This window comes from Emydura macquarii, unplaced genomic scaffold (genome assembly GCF_026122565.2).
Source record: "Emydura macquarii macquarii isolate MOO-44397 ecotype Brisbane River unplaced genomic scaffold, CSIRO-AGI_Emac_v2 contig_1790, whole genome shotgun sequence".
NCBI classification, from domain to species: Eukaryota; Metazoa; Chordata; order Testudines; family Chelidae; genus Emydura; species Emydura macquarii.
Window position 1 is genome coordinate 5,791,734 of NW_027131927.1, and position 19,477 is coordinate 5,811,210.

General features: G+C 40.4%; 1 protein-coding gene across 4 annotated transcripts in view; it reads right to left on the reverse strand.

The window, feature by feature from the left end:
- Nucleotides 1-19,477, reverse strand: part of ARHGAP35 (Rho GTPase activating protein 35) — a 103,875-nt gene that overhangs the window by 51,727 nt on the left and 32,671 nt on the right. For all 4 annotated transcript variants that reach the window (XM_067556784.1, XM_067556782.1, XM_067556783.1 and 1 more), the window contains one exon: nt 4,093-4,237. In XM_067556784.1, coding sequence (XP_067412885.1) covers nt 4,093-4,237 — 145 coding nt within the window. The remainder of the gene's footprint in view (nt 1-4,092; nt 4,238-19,477) is intronic.

Here is a 19,477-nt window from a genome sequence, read left to right on the forward strand (position 1 = left end):
CACCTCATGAACTTTAAGTGGACAGAGCTGGACAGCAATGACAAAAGATGTCCCTCCAAACACACAGAACACAGGAAATTCTGATGATGCAGAATACTTTAGGCTCCAGAAAATTGCTCAAGGAACGTCCTGCTCTTTTGGGTGTTGAGCAGGGCAACAGAGCTATGGTGGGAAAAATATGTTCTTGTGTCTCTACAGATGTCTTGGTCACCAGCATTGCAAATGCCTGAATTATACCATCAAAGCAACAAAGATGCTGTCCCATTTCCTCCCTCATATGAGCCATAAGGGAACAATGCTGAAACACATGCAGAAAAAGTAAGAGTCCCCAAGAGAAAATGGCCATTCATGACCAGAGCTGTAGGATCAAAGATCTGCGGGAGCAAATGGCAATCCCCTCAAGCTAAATGGACATATCACTGAGCAACAGAAAATCTTCCATTGGTCAAAGCAAGAGCTCCAAGAGCCGAATCCTGATAACAATGTCAATACCATAGGTTTAAGGAGCCATATCACCATGAAAAAAATTAGAATAGATGGGAACCAAAATTGTCTTTAGCAATTGTCTTTAGCAAAAAGCTGCTTTTCAGAGAAGGTGGTTTAGGTACTAGAACATCTCTGAAGCCTAGTATGGATTAAGGGACATGCTCATAAATCACACCTGCTGGAGAAAATTCATGAAAATGAAATATCAGGGACTGGATTTTCAATGTGTATCGGTCTTCACCTACGGGTTCCTCAGAGCATTATATACTCAGTGTCTGAGGAGGATATAGACATGTAACTGAATATTAAGTTATACCTACACATTGCTTCAAACCCCAAGACCTTTAACAAAGGAACAACATAATGGAAGGGACGAGTAAAAGCTATAGGGGTGCTACCGACAACTCTATTCTAAATGCAGGTTCTGAATATGTGAGACATTTTAGTTTTAAAATGAAATCTGAAGCCTGATACACATATCACTAGCTTTATTTTGCCTGTACAGATTACCCTGTTGCATTACTTTTGAGAAGGTGGGGATAGGACACCAAGGATTTACTTCTTTTAGCACTCCAGCAAAGCTTTGCTGGCATTTAACAACTAGATCAAACAGAAGCGAGTACTTATCTAAAGAAGCATTTTCAAGTATAGTATACAGACTTACACTGAAGAGTTATTTAATTGGATCTAAATTAGTAGATCACACTTAGAAAGGGACTTTTTGGACTGTTGTCTAGGATTCATTTGACAAGACCTTGAAAGATTAAAAGCCAGTGTATTTTTCCCCTTAGCACAAAGTTTCAAATAGTGACAGTGTTAACACCATCACCCAACTCCAGATGTTAACAGCAGGCTGAGGCAGTCTGTTCACACTTAATGACACTTAGTCATTACTGACTACACTTGGATTAGAGGGAATAAATCCAGTCCTAAAGAGATGGTAATCCACAACCTGACTGTGTTGGGATAGTAACACATTAGGTTAAGCCTGTAGTTTTCAGCATAGCTATTACTGCAGAAGAATTTGCATTACTAGAACCAAGAGCACCTCCCACCTCAAATGCTGTCAAGGCTTTGAAAGCAGCAAATGAAAACCAGAGGATACGGAGAAAAGGATCAAAAACAGTCACACACAAAAATGTGTATTTCAAACAGACTGAAGTAAGCCAGCCAGATATAGTTAGAGCATCTAGAATTCTATGTCACTTAAGAAATTTTGACACAGACGTTATGGCAGAACTGAATCTGTGATGACTATCAATGCAATCCAATCTTAGCTGCAGAATTCAAGGATCATCTTGGACCATGAAATAATTTAATGCTCCAGAATTAAATCCTTGCATCACAATTCAGGTGCAAAACAAGCAAAGGGGAAAACCTAAAAGTAGGCCCAAAATAATGCTTGTTTCCATACAGTCCCACTGCAGTGTTCAAAGATTTAGAAGTCACTCCCCCAGAAACGAAGCCAGAACTAGGGATGCAGAGCCTCTATCTAGGAAACAGATTATATCAAGTGTCAAGAGTCAGGAATAATCTCAGGGCCTATTGTATTAACACAGGGAAGGGAAAAGCCGAATAAGAACACACACTAATACTGAAAGATGGGAAATGGAGTTATTTTTTAAATCAATTTTAAACTATGCTTGAACAATAGTTCCTTCCACTACTGTCCCTCTACTGTTCTGGCTTCTTTATCAAGCACATCAGTTTTCAGCTGACATGGCAACAGGTCGCTAACTGTCAGCTCATGCCATTCCTTATGCCTGTGGCAGACTCAGGGTTGTAAAAGGTGAATGTTTTCTCTTCCTCCCTTCTTGCTGATTCCCCACCTACCACGCTGAAAAACAGTCCAAGAGGCCTGAGTCCAGGTTTACACCTAAATCTTAGGTTAATCTAGCTACATCACTCAGGAATGTGAAAAATGTCATGCCCTGAGCACCACAGTTAAGTCAACCTAACCCCCAGTGTAGATGCAGCTAGATCAATGGAAGGATTCTTCTGTCTACCTAGCTATCGCCTCCCAGAGAGGTGTATCAACTCCATCAATGGAAAACCCCCTTCCTTTGATGTAAGAAATGTCTACACTATAGCACTACAGCAGCACAGCTGCAGCGTAGGTATACCCTTAATCTATGCCACTGCTGCTCACAGCAATCCACAAAAGCAGAATGAAGCGGGCCAAAGTAATGTCGTTTTCACTCTGTTAGAAAGCAGAGACCAGCAGCAACCAGTGGTGTGATCCAGAGAGAGGATGAACAAAATAAAAAAATAAAATTAAAAAAAAAGACAACCTTATTGATGCCCTTCCACTCGATATCTGTAAGGTGGAAGGGAGAACACACCATCCTTCTCTTTCCAGGAGACAGACAGAAAACTCAATTTAGTATTTAATCAGATTTTCCTAGCTAGGCATAACATGAAACACCCCACGTTTGGGGCCAGCACCATGAAGAGAATGCCAACACAGAATGTTGGGTTTGGGTTTCTCATTGGGGCACCACTCCTTGACACTGCTGACATAAATGGGGTATTTTCCTATTGCTCCCTGGCTACCACATTTAGTTCTGTGGCTAGTAAGTATTTGGCAAACCTCTGAAATCACAAGAATGGCACTTTACATCTTTAGTGCATTACAAACCTTAATACATTTGCCAAACAAAATGAAATTAAAGGAGCTATTTAAATTTTTTGTTGACATGAAACAGCAAAGTGCACAGTTCTACAACATCTGCAGGCAATTTTAGTGTAGCATGATTGAGACACAAACCCAAACCCACCCTGGCACCAAAATAAAGTTCACCTTTATCCCAAGAAAGCAAATTATCTCATTTTCTAATCTCATGAAATACAAATGAGCTGTCAATTACTTATACAAATTAGGGAAGCTGAAATGGCAAGGACTGGGAATTAAAGTTCACAACCTAAATACTGTATTGTAAAGACAATCATTTCAATTTAACCTATCAGATTGTCAACATTATTTATATTAAAAATATATAAATGTCAAGCTCTGATTTAACAGAGCGCATCAGGCCTCCATTTCTGTGTCAAACTTCTGACAATCCTCTATCCTCCACTTCCCCCCACCCAATCAGTCCAACACAGCACTGTTCAGGACAAGCAAAAACGGATCCAACTTCTTGCAGAGGGAGTCAGTTGTATCACTCCGTAATCAACCAGCATCTGTGAGTGGCACAAAGCTCTCCATAGAACTCCCCATCGCCATTCTGGACAGCAAGATGGAACTGAATCTAGTCTTTCAATTGGCAGTGTCAAGCATTACCAATAAGGCAGCCAGACTGCAAGCAATCTTTCTCATAGTCTGTAATACAGGTGTTAGTTTGGTATTTTTTTATTTATTTATTGCATGCAGCAAAAAGGTGCAATGCGACTTGGCATAAAGTTAAAGGCAGGAAGCTTAAGGATAATGTAATTCCAGTCTTCCCATATGTAAAAAAGTATTTGCATGCAAACATTTTCATAAGCCTCTGCCACTCAAGGGTAATATGATCCTGGACTTCCTAGCTAACTAACAGATGTGACTTTTGTACCAAGCACCCAGCAGACAGTTCACTCATTGATGCTTGCCCCAAGAGATGCTCTTACCTGTTGCTTCAATGTACTCAATACATCGCTCAATAAAGATGGGAATGGGTTTTTCTGGAGTCACTACAGTAGACAAAGGCACCCCAAAATAGTTGCTTTCCCATGTAGTCTTTGTGATGGATGGCCGAGGCTTAGGCTTTGGTTTCTGTAGGAGAGAGAGAGTACTTGAATTAATATAACAAGAAAAATACCACAACATATATTAGATTATAAATGTATCACCATTAGAATTAGTGAAGCCAAAAGTTGAACAAGCCAGAGTTATCACTAGATAGACTTGAAGAGTTATAAATGCTCAGAACTGTCTTTGCAATCTCCACATTGGTTATCCAAGACTAGACATTATCTGTAGTTTTTAAAACTACTCCACATATCATGGGTCTGCTCCTCTTGCCTTTCATCTTGTATGGTCCATTAGATCAGTTCACAGTGAATGCAAATGACTATGGCAAATGCACAGCAATGGAGAATTTGCCTTAAGCTTGGAAAAATACAAACATTTTTGATATTATAAATACAAGATATGCTCAGAATCACAGTATTTATAAACAGGACAGCTGGTTTTCAAACAGTTGTCAAAACAAATGATATTGGTAATGGGATCCACTTTAGCCAAGATCCAAAGTTCACAAGATTAAAGAACAGATATTGATTCTTACCTAGAGCATTGTGAAGAGAACAAAGTTTACTGAGACCGTACTAATTAGAGACGCACCAGGAAGTTTTCTGTGGCTCTTCTCAAGGTATGAGTGTTCTAAAACAAACTATATTCTAAAAATCTAAAGAAAATATTCAAATGTATCTGATATTTGCTTTCTACAATGGGAAAGGAAGGACAAACAAATATGGATTCTTCAGTCACAGCCAATCCTAAACAATACTGTGGCAAGGAGAGTTTACTACACTTACTCAGTGGTGTAGGATATCTGCTCAGTCATAGTGCTAAAAAGCCTACTATCTTTCCAACATATAGCCTGCATAAATCACTCCTGTAATAAGATAGGCATGCTAAGCAAGTTACTTGCAATCTTTTTCTTCCTCCTCTTCCCACCCAAACCAAAAGGAATTAGTCTGTCCATCTATGGCCCTCCTTATCACGGTATCTCAGTACCTATCTAACCATCAAACTATTAAATGCAAACCTGGTTAATGTCTGCCCTTGCCAGTACTTCAGATTAGATTGCAATGTGCTCTATTTAAGGCTATATCTCAAAGGGTAGGTCTACACTTGAATTACAAATCCACGGCTGGCCGTGACAGCTCACTCAGGCTCGCAAGGCTTGGATTAAGGGGCTGTTTAACTGCAGTGTAGACATTCAGGCTCAGGCTAGAGGCTCTAGGGCCCTGCAAAATGAGAGGGCCTCCGAGCCCAAACATCTACATGATAATTAAACACCTCCTTTAGCTATAGCCCCCTGAGTCCGAGTCATCTGGGTATCTAATTGCAAGTATAGACACACCCTAGGACCACTTGGAAACATCAGCCAGCTCATACTGTGGCTAGGCTGCCTATTTATTTAGTGGTGTTCTGTGTAGGTAGCACATTACATCTGTGCTCCAGAGCTGCACAGGCTTCCAACGGGTTTTCTAGATACATTCCAAGTACTGCAAAAACAACGAGTCTCCTGTAGCTCTTTAAAGACTAACAAATTTAATTTCTGCAGGCATAAGCTTTCGTGGGATGTAACCTGCTTCCTCAGATGTAAGGAACAGAAATCAGATAGGAGGTGTATATATATACATCCAATGGTAAGGAACAACAATGGGGAAGGTAGGTATAAGCAAAGTCCATTCAGTTAGAGTAGTTGAGGCCTATTCACAACCATTGATTAGGAGAAGAGAATGTGTGAACAGTGACAATTACTTCTTGTAATGAGATAACCATTCCAAGTCCCTATTTAGACCCAGTTTGATTGTGTCAAGTTTGCAGATGAGTTCCAGCTCTGCAGTTTCTCGCTGAAGTCTGTTTTTGAAGTTTTTTTTGTAGAAGTATGGCAACTTTCAAGTCAGCTACAGTGTGTCCTGGGAGACTGAAGTGCTCTCTAACTGGTTTATGGATGTTACAATTTTTTATGCCTGATTTGTGTCCATTTATTCTTTTGCATAGTGACAGTCCAGTTTGGCCAATGTACATGGCAGAGGGGCATTGCTGGCACATGATGGCATATATTACATTAGTAGATGTGCAGGTGAATGAGCCCTTATGGTGTGGCTGATGTCGTTAGGACCTGTGATGGTGTCACTAGAGTCGATGTGTAGGCAGAGCTGGCAACAGGGTTTGCTGCAGCGATAGGTCCCTGGGTTAGTGTTCTTGTATGGTGTACGGTTGCTGGTGAGTATTTGCTGCAGGTTGGGGGGCTGTCTGTAAGCAAGGATAGGTCTGCCTCCCACAGCTTAAGCAAGTGAGGGATCATCTGTTAGGATAGGTTGTAGATCCTTAATGATGTCTGTAAGTAATGTAATATATGAGTTTACAGTGCCTAAATTTATATATCAGCGGACCACAAGGAGGGCACTCTCCATGGAGAGCCTTTCATCCAAATGGAATTTCTTCCATCTGTGTCAACTTCTGTTCCCCCCCCCCACGCACATTTACTCAGTCTTTTTCTTATGGGGGTGGAATGAGAGAGGATAATTTTGGTTGGGTGAAGAAGTTCCCTGGAGCTTATTTTTGGCATTATGTGAATTTAATTGTTTTTGAAATGCATGTACATCTAAAGAATAAAAGCTGGTAGTAAAACACTTTTCAATAGGTATCGAATTTTCTCATAAAGGAAGCATTAACATTCTCTCCCAAAGAGGTAGATGGTAGGAGATCTAGTGGAAGATACAGATGAAATTTTGGACAATATCAATCAACGGTGGCTCAATTTCCATACAATTTCCAGTTTGACAAAAATAAGTTATGACAGCAGGTGTCCAGGTTTATTTTGAGTCCTGATGGTTTGATTATTCTTACTCAAATGCCTGACCTGCAATGTCATAGAGCTGTAATTCTAGCAGCCTAATAACTGTATAGGGCTGCATGAGCAAACCTCCCTAGCGGGAACTAATATCCAGATGCTAAACCATGTGACCCCAAGAAACTCACCCCACCCCCCCAATTGTCTATATCCCTGCCCAGCCGGAACAGATCACTTCCTGTTTAGTCTGTGTTTCTATAAAGTTTCCTCCTACATAGCAGTGGTAACACACAAGGACACATTAGAACAATACTGAATTTGCAATAATGAGGGAAAAGTTTATTTTTGTGCAACAGGCACAGCATCTTGTTTGTGCCAATAAAAGCATCAAACAGCAAATTTAGAAGTACCATGTGACAAATTTAGAAGCAAAAGAGTGGAGAAAAAGGAGTGAAAACCTTGTCCGTGCCTAAAGCTAAACCCACACAACAATTGTAATGTAACCTACAGCATGTAACGGTGTGCTGGTCCTGTGCGCAGAAAGTGAGGAAAAAGTGAGTAGATCAAGTATAAATTAAGTACAGGGAGACACTTATTTTCACCTTTCTAATATATGCAGTTTACAGTTCTCAATCCTAACTTCAATCCCTTGCCACACCTACGATATGTCAGTGATGTACTGTTTATCATGTGCCCCTTGGTTATGTGCATGCTTGCTCTATTCAATAAATCAACAGGTGAAACCTCTGCAATGCCAATAGTCAGAGACACTCCTCCCATCTCAGATCTGGCTCCAAAATCAGATGAAAAACTTCAGCACACGCCTCTTGGGAGGTTGTCTGAAATAATGCTACCATACTCTAGCTCAGATATCTACTGAAATTCAATATAAATTTCATCACATACAACTGCCAAAAAGGCAAAATCCTCATCTTTCCCAAAAAACCCTATGAAGTACAGTATATTATATTTGGACAGGGCTAACAGACAAGAGAGACCTTTTCAGTGCAGTAGAAGTTTGCAATCGGTGTTTCACACAGAGATCCAACAGTGAGACAACAGGAAGCTGTAACTGGGATGACTCCAATCACTAGAAAGCTTTCACACTGTACATTATTTTAATCATCTATAGCACAGCAGGATGATGGCAGAATACAAATACTAGAACCATGAATCTCTCTCTTCCTTCCTCAGAAGTAGTAGCTGGATGAAGCATAAAGAGGAAAGGAACTGCTGATAAACATTTACAGGAAGCAAAAGAGTAACAAATTCTGATGACCTACTAGATTTCTAAAGAAGCTTGTGAGACCCAGCCAAAAGGTGATAGGATGCTTGGTAACCTGTAGTTACTGTCTCTATCCTCCTGTGACTAGATGCAGTGTGCACTGAAGTCAGGGCATAAGTAAACTTGAGGCTATAACATATGTAGGAAGCCACACTAGAACTCTTTTGGAACTTCAGGCAATAAAAGGGTTACTGTGTAAATTTCAGCTGGAAATGTCACCCTTTTGTGCCACTTGCCATATGTCTAATGTACAGTCCCCTGCCCTTAGCCAGGCATGTGTCACTCATTAGGGAACCATTAAAAGTGTTACACAGCAGCAGCAAGCACTCAGTAAGAAGAAAAACACCATCCCAACTTCCATTTTCATTTACAGCAGCTAAATCTCAGTTAGCAAATCAAACTGAAAGCCTCTACAAAACAGAGAAATTAAGTTTTTAGAAGGACAGGCTCAAGTCAGTGCTACCTATTTCTTAAACACCAACTACATTTATGATGCCCATCATCAAGAATTGTACTTACAAAAAGCATGTCCAGTTCGTACAATAAAACTGCCTGCCACACACATCTCCTGCTCAGAGCGAATATAATTGTTTGGTCTTTAAAAGGGCAAGGACTCTTCACAGCACTTCACACACGCTGACAGTTTCTATAAAAACAGCAGGTGTCTTGGCTGGGTCTCAGCATTAAGAACCTTGCCAGAAACAAAGGCCTGCAAACAGGGATATTTATAATTTGTCTGCATTGCTATGTAGGAGACTCACTTGGAATCTGGTCCAGGACTCCAACTTCTTGGCTTACAGAGACCAGGAAAGGGTTGAAGACAAGGAATGAAATAGTGATAATACTCTTGCTCTCCGAGGAAAGGGTCCAGAACCCACTTATGAGCACCTAATAAACAGCACATTCTTCAGTGTTCTTCCCTTCTCAAAACAGAGGCTCTTAAAGTTGCCATAACAAGTACGGGATGGCTTTATAGGGTGAGAGAAGGTGGAAAACAGACAAAGGACCAGGAACTAGAAGTGGGTAAGCCAAAAAATGTCCAAGTTTATGTTTTGTATTCCCTATTAATGAAGCAATTATACCACAAACCTGCTGAGAGTTCTCCATACAGACTTAAAAGCACAGCTGTCTTTATTTTAAAAATATTTAATCATCTGTTAAATGGGGATATTCAGCTATCTCAGAGGTATGAGGATGGATTAATTAATGGCTGTGCAAAATGTGAAAACACAAAGTACTGAATAAATGCTAAGTATTATGCTTTGGACAACCGTATGGTACATAGCTGACAAAATGGTATATGAGGTTGTTTGTTTTTAAAAAGCAATAAAGCAGAGTCTGGCAGCTGTTCAGAGCACAGAATTACCTTGCAAGCCAGATAAGAGTCAGAACTATTTGGAGATTTGCATTCTTAAAGTAGTCCATTGATGGCTGGACCTTGGCAAAAAACAGTATTTCTGCCCAACTGAGCTGAACTGCAAAGGCAGCCCCAGAGCGTGTTGAAGGATTTTATGATGCACTGACACAATGGCATCACTTTGATGGCCAAAATATGGAGAGAATTCTAACAGCAGCCCAGAGAAGGGAGGCCTGATGGTTATGGGCAAAAACTGCTGATTCTCCCTGTAACAAAGGGACATGATGCTTAAGTGCCAAGAAGCATCATACAGATGATGGCATCTTTGCCCACCATGCAAAACTTTGGGCAATTCACTTGGACCAGACTTATGTTCTGGGATGGGGTTTTAGCTATTCAATTACTAGAGAAGATTAAAGGTGCAAGAAAATGGATAAAATGTAATTGAGGACTGAAGGGTGGGTTAAGCAGTGACTAGAAGAAGCATGCTGGTAGTTTTTTTCAACTGGAGGCCACAAGCCACTTGTAAGGCAGTGACAAGCAGAGCTACCTTTTCCCACTAGAACTGATGCTGTAATCTAGCTACCATACCACTCTCCACCGCTGATATGGTTTACCTGATGCACCAAATGAGAAAAAATTGGCACCCTGCAATCCTAATCAATCTAGGCACTGTTCCATTGTGGACAAATGGGGCTACTCAACTGCACATACACCAGCCTGAAACTGAAAGAGGATGAAAAAGCATAGCAATACTTTCTTACTAAGCAAAAAAGTCAGTGCCCATCTTTTTTGTTCTATGTTTGTACAGCATCTAGCACACTCAGGTCCTGGTCCATGACCGGGATTTCTAGGCACTCCAGTAATACAAATAATACATAATTGTACTTTTTAAAGTGAATGTAATGCTGGTGAAAGCTGTTGGACTGGAAACACTGGAGTCTGAAGTCTTCTACTTGCAGTGCAGACAGCAGTAACAAACTGCCTCCTGTGAATGTCTCAACCCTGATCTGAAGAAACTACTTCTAGCATTCAAAAAGCAGCTTCCATGTCTCATTCAATCCTTGGCTTCCAATGAGATGTCCAATGTGCAAGCCAATTAGAGACAATAGTAATGTTGATTTGTGAAACATCTTTGCTTGGGGCAGGACCCAAAGTCCATTCATTTGTTTCATATGGAAGTTGGAATATGGTAAATTTTCTATCATCCTGTGATGATTTCAAAACAGTAACCTAGAGGTGAAAAGCATCACAATCCATTGCTAAAATGTAGAGTTAAAGTTCTGTTATATTAAAACAAGGTAGCTAGAACTAAATTACATCATCTCTTTCCAGCTATGACTGGACCAAGAGCTGAATCAGCTACAGAAAGCTTGCAGACTATGGAAGATGCTAAGAAAGAAATTTATCATGAAACTCAAAGTGACTGAAATGCTAGTAGAAGCCCACACTGGACACGTTATTCTGACAGTTGGCCACATGAAGTGTGGACACTGTATGCTTCAAGCAATGCACTACTGCATGGATTATATTAAGCGTACTGTCTCCCAGGATACTGTGAATAGTCATGAAAAGAAATGAAATGGTGTGAAAAACCCCTTGTGATGCCTGGAGCTTGGATTTCATGAACAAACTGTTTTCTTCCACATACCTGGAGGGGTCTTTTCCTCTTACAGAAACAAGCAGATAGCATTGAACAGGGTGAGGAAGGTTACTAACTAAAAAGCCAGCAGCACAAAACTGGAATATATTAAAGCCACACAAAACTTGCAGAACCAATTAAAATGCCAAGCACAATTTGCCTCTTACCAAACTTAACAGGTTCTGAAAGCTGCTGAAACACTCTCCCCTAACCATTCCTGTCTTGGATTTAGTACTTATGTTTATTTTGCTCTATTATATAATTTGAGTCTCAAACATAAGTTAACTTTCTAATCACAGTTCAAATTTTAGACCCAAGGGAGGAAATTCATTTCTTAGCCCAAAGGAAAGAGCAAAATCTTCCCTGCAACAAACTCTAGTATCAGATGAGTCACTAAAAAAAGATTAGAGGGAACTGGATCCTCTTATTAGCAGCTTGCTCTTTGAAGATGGAGGTCACAATGCTTTAACTGAAATCTTCCTATTTTCTATTTGCCAGATTCAATCAGTACTTCAGGGATAACTAATGGATTCTGCAACATCTCTATACAGATCTTTCAGCAGATTAGAAAATGTGGAGTATTACTCTTCATTTTATATCTATACAAAGCCATGAGTATGTAAGTGTTACTATATTAGTGTTAAGGCCAGGAAAACAAATTTATGATAACTAGCTGTGTGACCTTGGGCAAACCACAACCTCTGCGCCTCAATTACCCTATTTGTAAGAGGGGGATAATATAAAATCATAGAATCATAGGACTGAAAGGGACCTCGAGAGGTCATCTAGTCCAGTCCCCTAAACTTATGGCAGGACCAAGCATTATCTATCATCCCTGACAGGTGTTTGTCTATCCTTCTCTTAAAAAATTCCAATGATTGAGACCCTGTCTACATTACCTCTGAGATTTGGTAGCAGTCGACGGAAGTTACGCAAGCTATGCAAAAAACCTGCATAACTCCCGTCGACTTCTCTGCTTCTCTTCTGCGCGCCGTCTTCACTGCCCTGCGCCAACAGGAACCGCGTTCCCATCGACGCAGCGCTATGCCACTTGTGAAGGTGGTCTTAGCATGTTGATCTCTGGATCGACTGAGCGAGTCTTCACTGACCACTCAGTCGATCCAGAGAAATCGATCTGACAGGGGCGACTTTGCCGCCATCAGTGTAGTCATTGCCGGAGATTCCACAACTTCCCTAGGTAATTTATTCCAGTACTTAACTATTCTGACAGTTAGGAAGTTTTTCCTAATGTCCAATCTAAACCAACCTTGCTGCAATTTAAGCGCATTGCTAGTTGTCCTGTCCTCAGAAGTTTGAGAACAATTTTTCTCCTTCCTCCTTGTAACAATCTTTTATGTACTTGACAACTGTTATCTCTCCCCCTCCCTCCCCCCCACATCTTCTCTTCTCCAGACTAAACAAACCCAAATGTTTTCAATCTTCCCTCATAGGTCATATTTTCTAGACCTTTAATCATTTTTGTTGCTCTTCTGGACTTTCTTCACATCGTCCATATCTTTCATGAAATGTGGTGCCTAGAACTGGACACAATAGTCAAGTTGAGGCCTGATCAGCACCGAGTAGAGCAAAAGAATTACTTCTCACGTCTTGCTTACAACACTCCTACTAATACAGCCCAGAATTATGTTTGCTTTTTTGCAACAGTGTTACACTGTTGACTCCTGTTTAGCTTGTGATCCACTGACCCCCAGAACCCTTTCTGCAGTACTCTTTCCTAGGGAATCATTTCCCATTTTGTATGTGTGCAACTGATTGTTCCTTCCTAAGTGGAGTACTTTACATTTGCCCTTATTGAATTTCATGCTATTTACTTCAGACCATTTCACCAGTTTGTCTATATCATTTTGAATTTTAATCCTATCCTCCAAAGAACTTGCAACCAAATCACTTCACTAACTTCATAAACAATGAGCCAGAGAACCACAAGACTGGAAAACATGCCTTACAGTATGATTTAATAAACTCTACTTAGTCTTAGCTTTCTCAGTAACTTATGTCATGCTCTATAAACACCTCCACAGGCAGATGATATCTGATTAAAAGGCTCTTTAATCAAGCAGACAAAGGCATAACAAGACCTAAAGGCCGGAAGTCAAGGCTAAACAAATCCAAACCAGAAATGAGGCTACTTTTTAAAAAAACAGAGAAGTTAACTACTGGAACAACTAACCACTGGATGCAATGATCTCTTGAAGTCTGTCTTTCAGTAAAAACTGGATGTCTTCCTCAAAGATAAGATCCAGTTCAATCCCAAATTATCGTGATCAATGAAGGAAGCACAGGATGAAATTCATGTCATCACACGGTATGTGTTATGCAGGAAGTCAGAATACATGAACACAACTGTTTCTTCCGCCCATCAAAATCTATGACCATACCTGATACTTTCCTGAGGTAAGCTCATCTGCATTAGACAGGTACACTTTGTGGATGTAATTGCCAGAATAAAGCCCTTATCTGACAAAGAGTGAGGCTATGTCTTCACTGACAGCGGCAAATTCACCACGGTCAGATCAATTTATCTGGATCGACTGAGTGGTCAGTGAAGACCCGCTCAGTCGATCCAGATACCAACGTATTAAGACCACCTTCTCAAGTGGTGTAACGCTGAGTCGATGGGAACGCAGTTCCCGTTGGCACAGTGCAGTGAAGATGGCGCGCAGAACAGAGGCACAGAAGTCGACAGGAGTTACGCAAATTTTTTGCGTAGTTTGCGTAACTCCGGTCAACTGCCACCAAATCTCCGAGGTAAGTGTAGACAAGCCCTGAGTGTAAAGATTGAGGTGTTGAGGTAAATTTTTATTTTGACTCAAAGAATCAGAGCACTGACTGGTGCCAGCTCAGGAGTTCCTCAGGATAACATGCTATTGCAGCCTAAAACTTAATGGGTAAATTACTAAAAAAGGAACACCAGACTAGTATTTTTACTCCATTATTTATTCCCTCTGAGAAGCTTGAAAGATTTGTCATTATAATAAAATTATTAATTTTGCTCTTTTCTATTTGGCAAATATTTGAGGTTCTCTCCATGTGTTTCCAATGGAGCTTGAAATAACAAGTCTTTCAATCTACTTAATCATTTGTGCATCAACACCAAGATCTACTAATTATGTTGGGCAATTAACTTGTGCTCCCTCTACTGGCTCTGAAGTAGCCAAGCACAAAATATTTTTTTTCATCCAGATCTTTCATAAGCAATGGGTTTGGGGGAGATTTCCTGCGTCCCACAATCTTTTGGTAAAAAAAATACTTCAAACATATTTAGATTATGAAAGATATTCCCACCTATTTTCCAGCTCTGATAGATTTCTACAGTGCTTATTGCACAATATTTAAGCACTGAGTTCTGCACCTAATTTACTAAAATGTGTCCCTTGAAACCAATGCACAGTTTAGCAAGTCTACGAATAGACTCCTACAAGAGGAGTTCTCCAGACCAGCCCTTCTCATGCACCTCAGAGACTGTTTCACCCAGATAAGACTGTCCCACCTTATGAGTGAAGAACTGATGAGATTCACCACCGTTTAAATTAAGATGTGGTTTCCTGTCAGAGGTCTCCACACCATTGAGGATTTTAGGACAGAGACTATAAATTTTCTAAAAATAGGCTTTATCTTATTCTATTCTAATTCCCAATGGTGTTAAGATGTGACAGATTTTTCAAGAGATTCTATTTTTATCATTCAACGCAAGCACATAATACAAAAAGGTTTAAAAAACTGAAAAAACCTCTCCACTTCAAAACAATTCCTTAGACTGCACAAGACTTCTACCAATTCAGCCCTCCTTTGTTTTTTCAGGAACATGGCTCCAATGTCAATGAAAAGAAGTATACCCTACACTGCTTGCCAAGGGACAGCTGCTGCAACTATGAAATCACCACTGTTTTGCAAAGCAGCAGCAACATTGTTTAAGACGACAAGAGTTTAAGGATGAAAGAATGAGAATAGCAACTACCAAATGGAAGGGTATTATTGTTCATTGTAAGGAACAATCTTCTACAACCCAAGTTGGCAAAACCTGTGGAGAGCTCAATTTGAAGCAAGGAGCGGCACTGACCTTACATAATCACTGAAGAATAGTCTTCTCAATAAATTCATGTTACAGGAACTAAACTATAGTCCAATAGGTGAGAGTGTTTATATTGAAAACCACTATCGTTCCTTACAACAAAATTTTTTTTCCCATGATGTACGATCATACACAGTTCAAATTTCATACTATTCAACTTGTCTGTCAAAATTCACAATCTTCTGAAGGGCAGGGAAATCTGGATGTTCACCAGCTGCTGTTTATTCGTAATTCAAGCACAAATCTCTAAATTAAAATTATGGGGAGGGAATCACTTATTTCAGGACTAACTTCACCCTTTCAGAATATGGAACAGATATAATATATTATACTTTCACTCAGAAAAGAGCATCTGACTCATCTTAAAGCTGAGGTACTATTGGCAAGACCATACCAGTAGGGGTAACAGTTACATGTCTCTGGATTTCCAAAGGAATACTGGGAGAACAGATTCTCTAGCTCACCAGTATTTTCTGGAAATCAATTGCACAGTTCCTCCAATGAATCATCTTTAAAACACATTGATGGAGGGGACTTTCAGCAGCGTTGCCCTCATTATCATGGAAGTGTGTATCAACTGAAACTGTCCCGAAATGTGCACTTCATTTGGAAATCAAGTGGATACAACAGACGACAGGCTGATTTCAAAATAGTTCAGAAGGAACTAAATCAAATCATGACAAACACACCCAGATATGACTACCGTGATAGATAAGTTATTTCCTTTACGTCTGCAGTGAAACCATTACCTGGTATGTAAATTTCACAGCTTCATAGCAACGAGCTAATCTATCAAATTAGGAGAAGTCAGAAAATTTCCTGCTCCTTCCCCCAACTAGCATTCTGCACACAGTGCTATATTACTAGATCTGGTATGCTTACACCAAGCCCTTTGACCTCTTGATGTCAGCACTGGGAAATACCTACTCTCTTAGATACACAGTGGACTTTCGTCACTTATTCTTACATTACTCCTTCAAATCAGACATGGTCTCTGCTCCTCTATTCTTCCCTTCCCTCCACACCCACACCCCCATCCTCAAAAGATACTTCACTGCTTATTTACAGGTATTTCTATACTGTAGTATTCAAGAAGTATGGGTTGGATGGACTATAAAATGGATAGAGAACTGGCTAGAGCATAGGGCTCAACGAGTAGTGATCAATGGCTCCATGTCTAGCTGGCAACCGGTCACAAGCGGAGTTCCCCAGGGGTCGGTCCTGGGGCCGGTTTTGTTCAACATCTTTATTAATGATCTGGAGGATGGGGTAGATTGCACCCTCAGCAAGTTTGCGGACGACACTAAGCTGGGGGGAGTGGTAGATACCCTGCAAGGTAGGGATAGGATACAGAGTGACCAAAACAAACTGGAGGATTGGGCCAAAAGAAATCTAATGAGGTTCAACAAAGATAAGTGCAGAGTCCTCCACTTAGGAAGGAAGAATCCCATGCACAGCTATAGACTGGAGACCAACGAACTGGGCAGCAGCTCTGCAGAAAGGAACCTGGGGGTAACGGTGGATAAAAAGCTGGATATGAGTCAGCAGTGTGCCCTGGTTGTCAAGAAGGCTAATGGCATATTGGGCTGCATTAGGAGGGGCATTGCCAGCAGGTCACGGGAAGTGATTATTCCCCTCTATTCGGCATTGGTGAGGCCGCATTTAGAATACTGTGTCCAGTTTTGGGCCCCCCACTACAAAAAGGATGTGGACAAGTTGGAGAGAGTGCAGCGGAGGGCAACAAAAATGATTAGGGGGCTGGAGCACAGGACTTATGAGGAGAGGCTGAGGGAACTGGGCTTGTTTAGTCTGCAAAAGAGAAGAGTGAGGGGGGATTTGATAGCAGCCTTTAACTACCTGAAAGGGGGTTCCAGGGAGGATGGAGCTAGGCTGTTCTCGGTGGTGGCAGATGACAGAACAAGGAGCAACGGTCTCAAGTTGTAGGGCGGGAGGTCTAGGTTGGACATTAGGAAAAAGTTTTTTACTAGGAGGGTGGTGAAGCACTGGAATAAGTTACCTAGGGAGGTGGTGGAATCTCCATCCTTAGAGGTTTTTAAGCTGAGGCTTGACAAAGCCCTGGTTGGGATGATATAGCTGAGGTTAGTCCTGCTTTGAGCAGGGGGTTGGACTAGATGACCTCCTGAGGTCCCTTCCAACTCTAAGATTCTATGATTCTAAGTGCCTATTCATTTATGGCACAATACCAGTTCTGGACCATGCTTATATTTAATTTTCCTCAAAGATATGGGACAATCAACTGAAGACTGATTAGAAATTTAATCACTGGATGCTCACTGGCAACACTCCTGGGATAAGGAATTTTAGGTCTGGGAAATTCGATTGCCAGTTAATTGTCTCCTAAGGCATCCCAGACTCCAAAAAAGTAATCTAGTGCTTTCTGGTGTGCTTATAAAGTTCTGTACTTTTTACACTGGCTGTACAGGAATTTGTTTTAATAAGATATCATGCTGCCAGTGTTAAACCCATAGTTCTGTAAAGCACACACAAAAGTTCTCAAGTCCTGGGTACAATATCCTACATATCTAATTACTAAATGATATGTTACTCACGAATATGAGGAAAATGGAAGTCTGAAGGAAAAAGATAAAGGGTTAAGTCTCAATTTTGGGATCTATATAGTATTAAAAGTAGCAATTTAGCTTTATGGGATATATTTCTATATTTGTATGCAGTGCTGTTGCACCCATGTCAGTCCCAGGATATTAGAGAGACAAGGTGGGTGAGGTAATATCTTTTATTGGACCAACTTCAGTTGGTGAAAGTGACCAGAGCTCTTCCTCAAGTCTGGGAAAGGTACTCAGTGTCACAGCTAAATACAAGGTCAAAAAGATAGATTAGCACATATTCTAAGAGACCATTCAAGGTGAAGTGGCCCTTTAACACCCCTGTAGTCACAGGACAAAAAGGAGGGTTACTGAGTTACAGATTGTTGTACTAAGCCATAAATATATATGATCATCCAGCATCTTGACAGATGAAAGGAAACACGACAAAGTCAGTCAGTTAATGGTGCTTGGCAGTAGTATGGGAGAAGAGCCCAATGCGCAAGCAGCAGACCTTCCCATTGTGGCTACAGTTCCACTCGCCAAATGGAGGCTGGAGTACACACTGATTCCTGGCTTGCATAAAGGCCTCAGCCTGGACTCTCTGATAATTCTCCCCAATGACTGCACCAGACTTGACCTGACTTCTCCAGACTGAGTGGTTATGGGCAGGGCTCTCCCAGTTGTCAGTGGGAAATAAATCCAGTATCATTAAGACCATGATTTTTTATGTCTGACAAAGTTATGAATTTAAGCTCCCAGGCTCATCTTTTGAAAGTGATGTGAAGATTTTCTTTGAGGATGAGGACTGACAGGTCAGATACAGACTGATCACTTTGAGAGAAAGAGAAGAGCAGCTCTGTGTAAACTCAAAAGCTTGTTTCTACCAACAGAAGAGGATCCAAAAAAAGAATACCTCATCCACCTTGTCTCTGATTATGATTACGGCATTTTGTGGTCTCAGATTAGATAAAAGCTGATTTTTGAAGGGATTTTTTCCCCATATTTCTCACCTATCATTACTAAAGGGCAAAGCTAAGGCTGTTTAGATGTCTTACTAATGCATTTCTTTCTTTAGCATGTTTTGATTTCTTTTAAATATTACCTTAATTACTTAGGTTTAAAGTATAATTACTTCTACTTTATTACTTTGGTTTAACCAAAACTTAGGTTTAGGTTTTGGATATTTACAACAACCATCCCATAATGTTTCTTACCCTTAAATTACCAATATATACTATAAACTTTATCATCATCTTAATGTAGTTTTTAAAACTAAGGAAATTCCTAGAAACAAAATTTAAGATGTCATATACAAACACTAAAAAAGAAGCCCAAAGAGAATTCTACCATGCAAGATTTCTAGTTAATTCAAGATATGTAGTATCAATCTTAATTCTCTTTTTTAATTTTTACTTTTAAAGGGCAGATTCACTGATATACCAAAATAATGCAAAGTAGCCAGAGTTCACCAGCCAATGGAGATAGGTTTAACAACAACTTTGCATAACCAGAGTAGTCCAAAGCTGCCAAAAATGTAC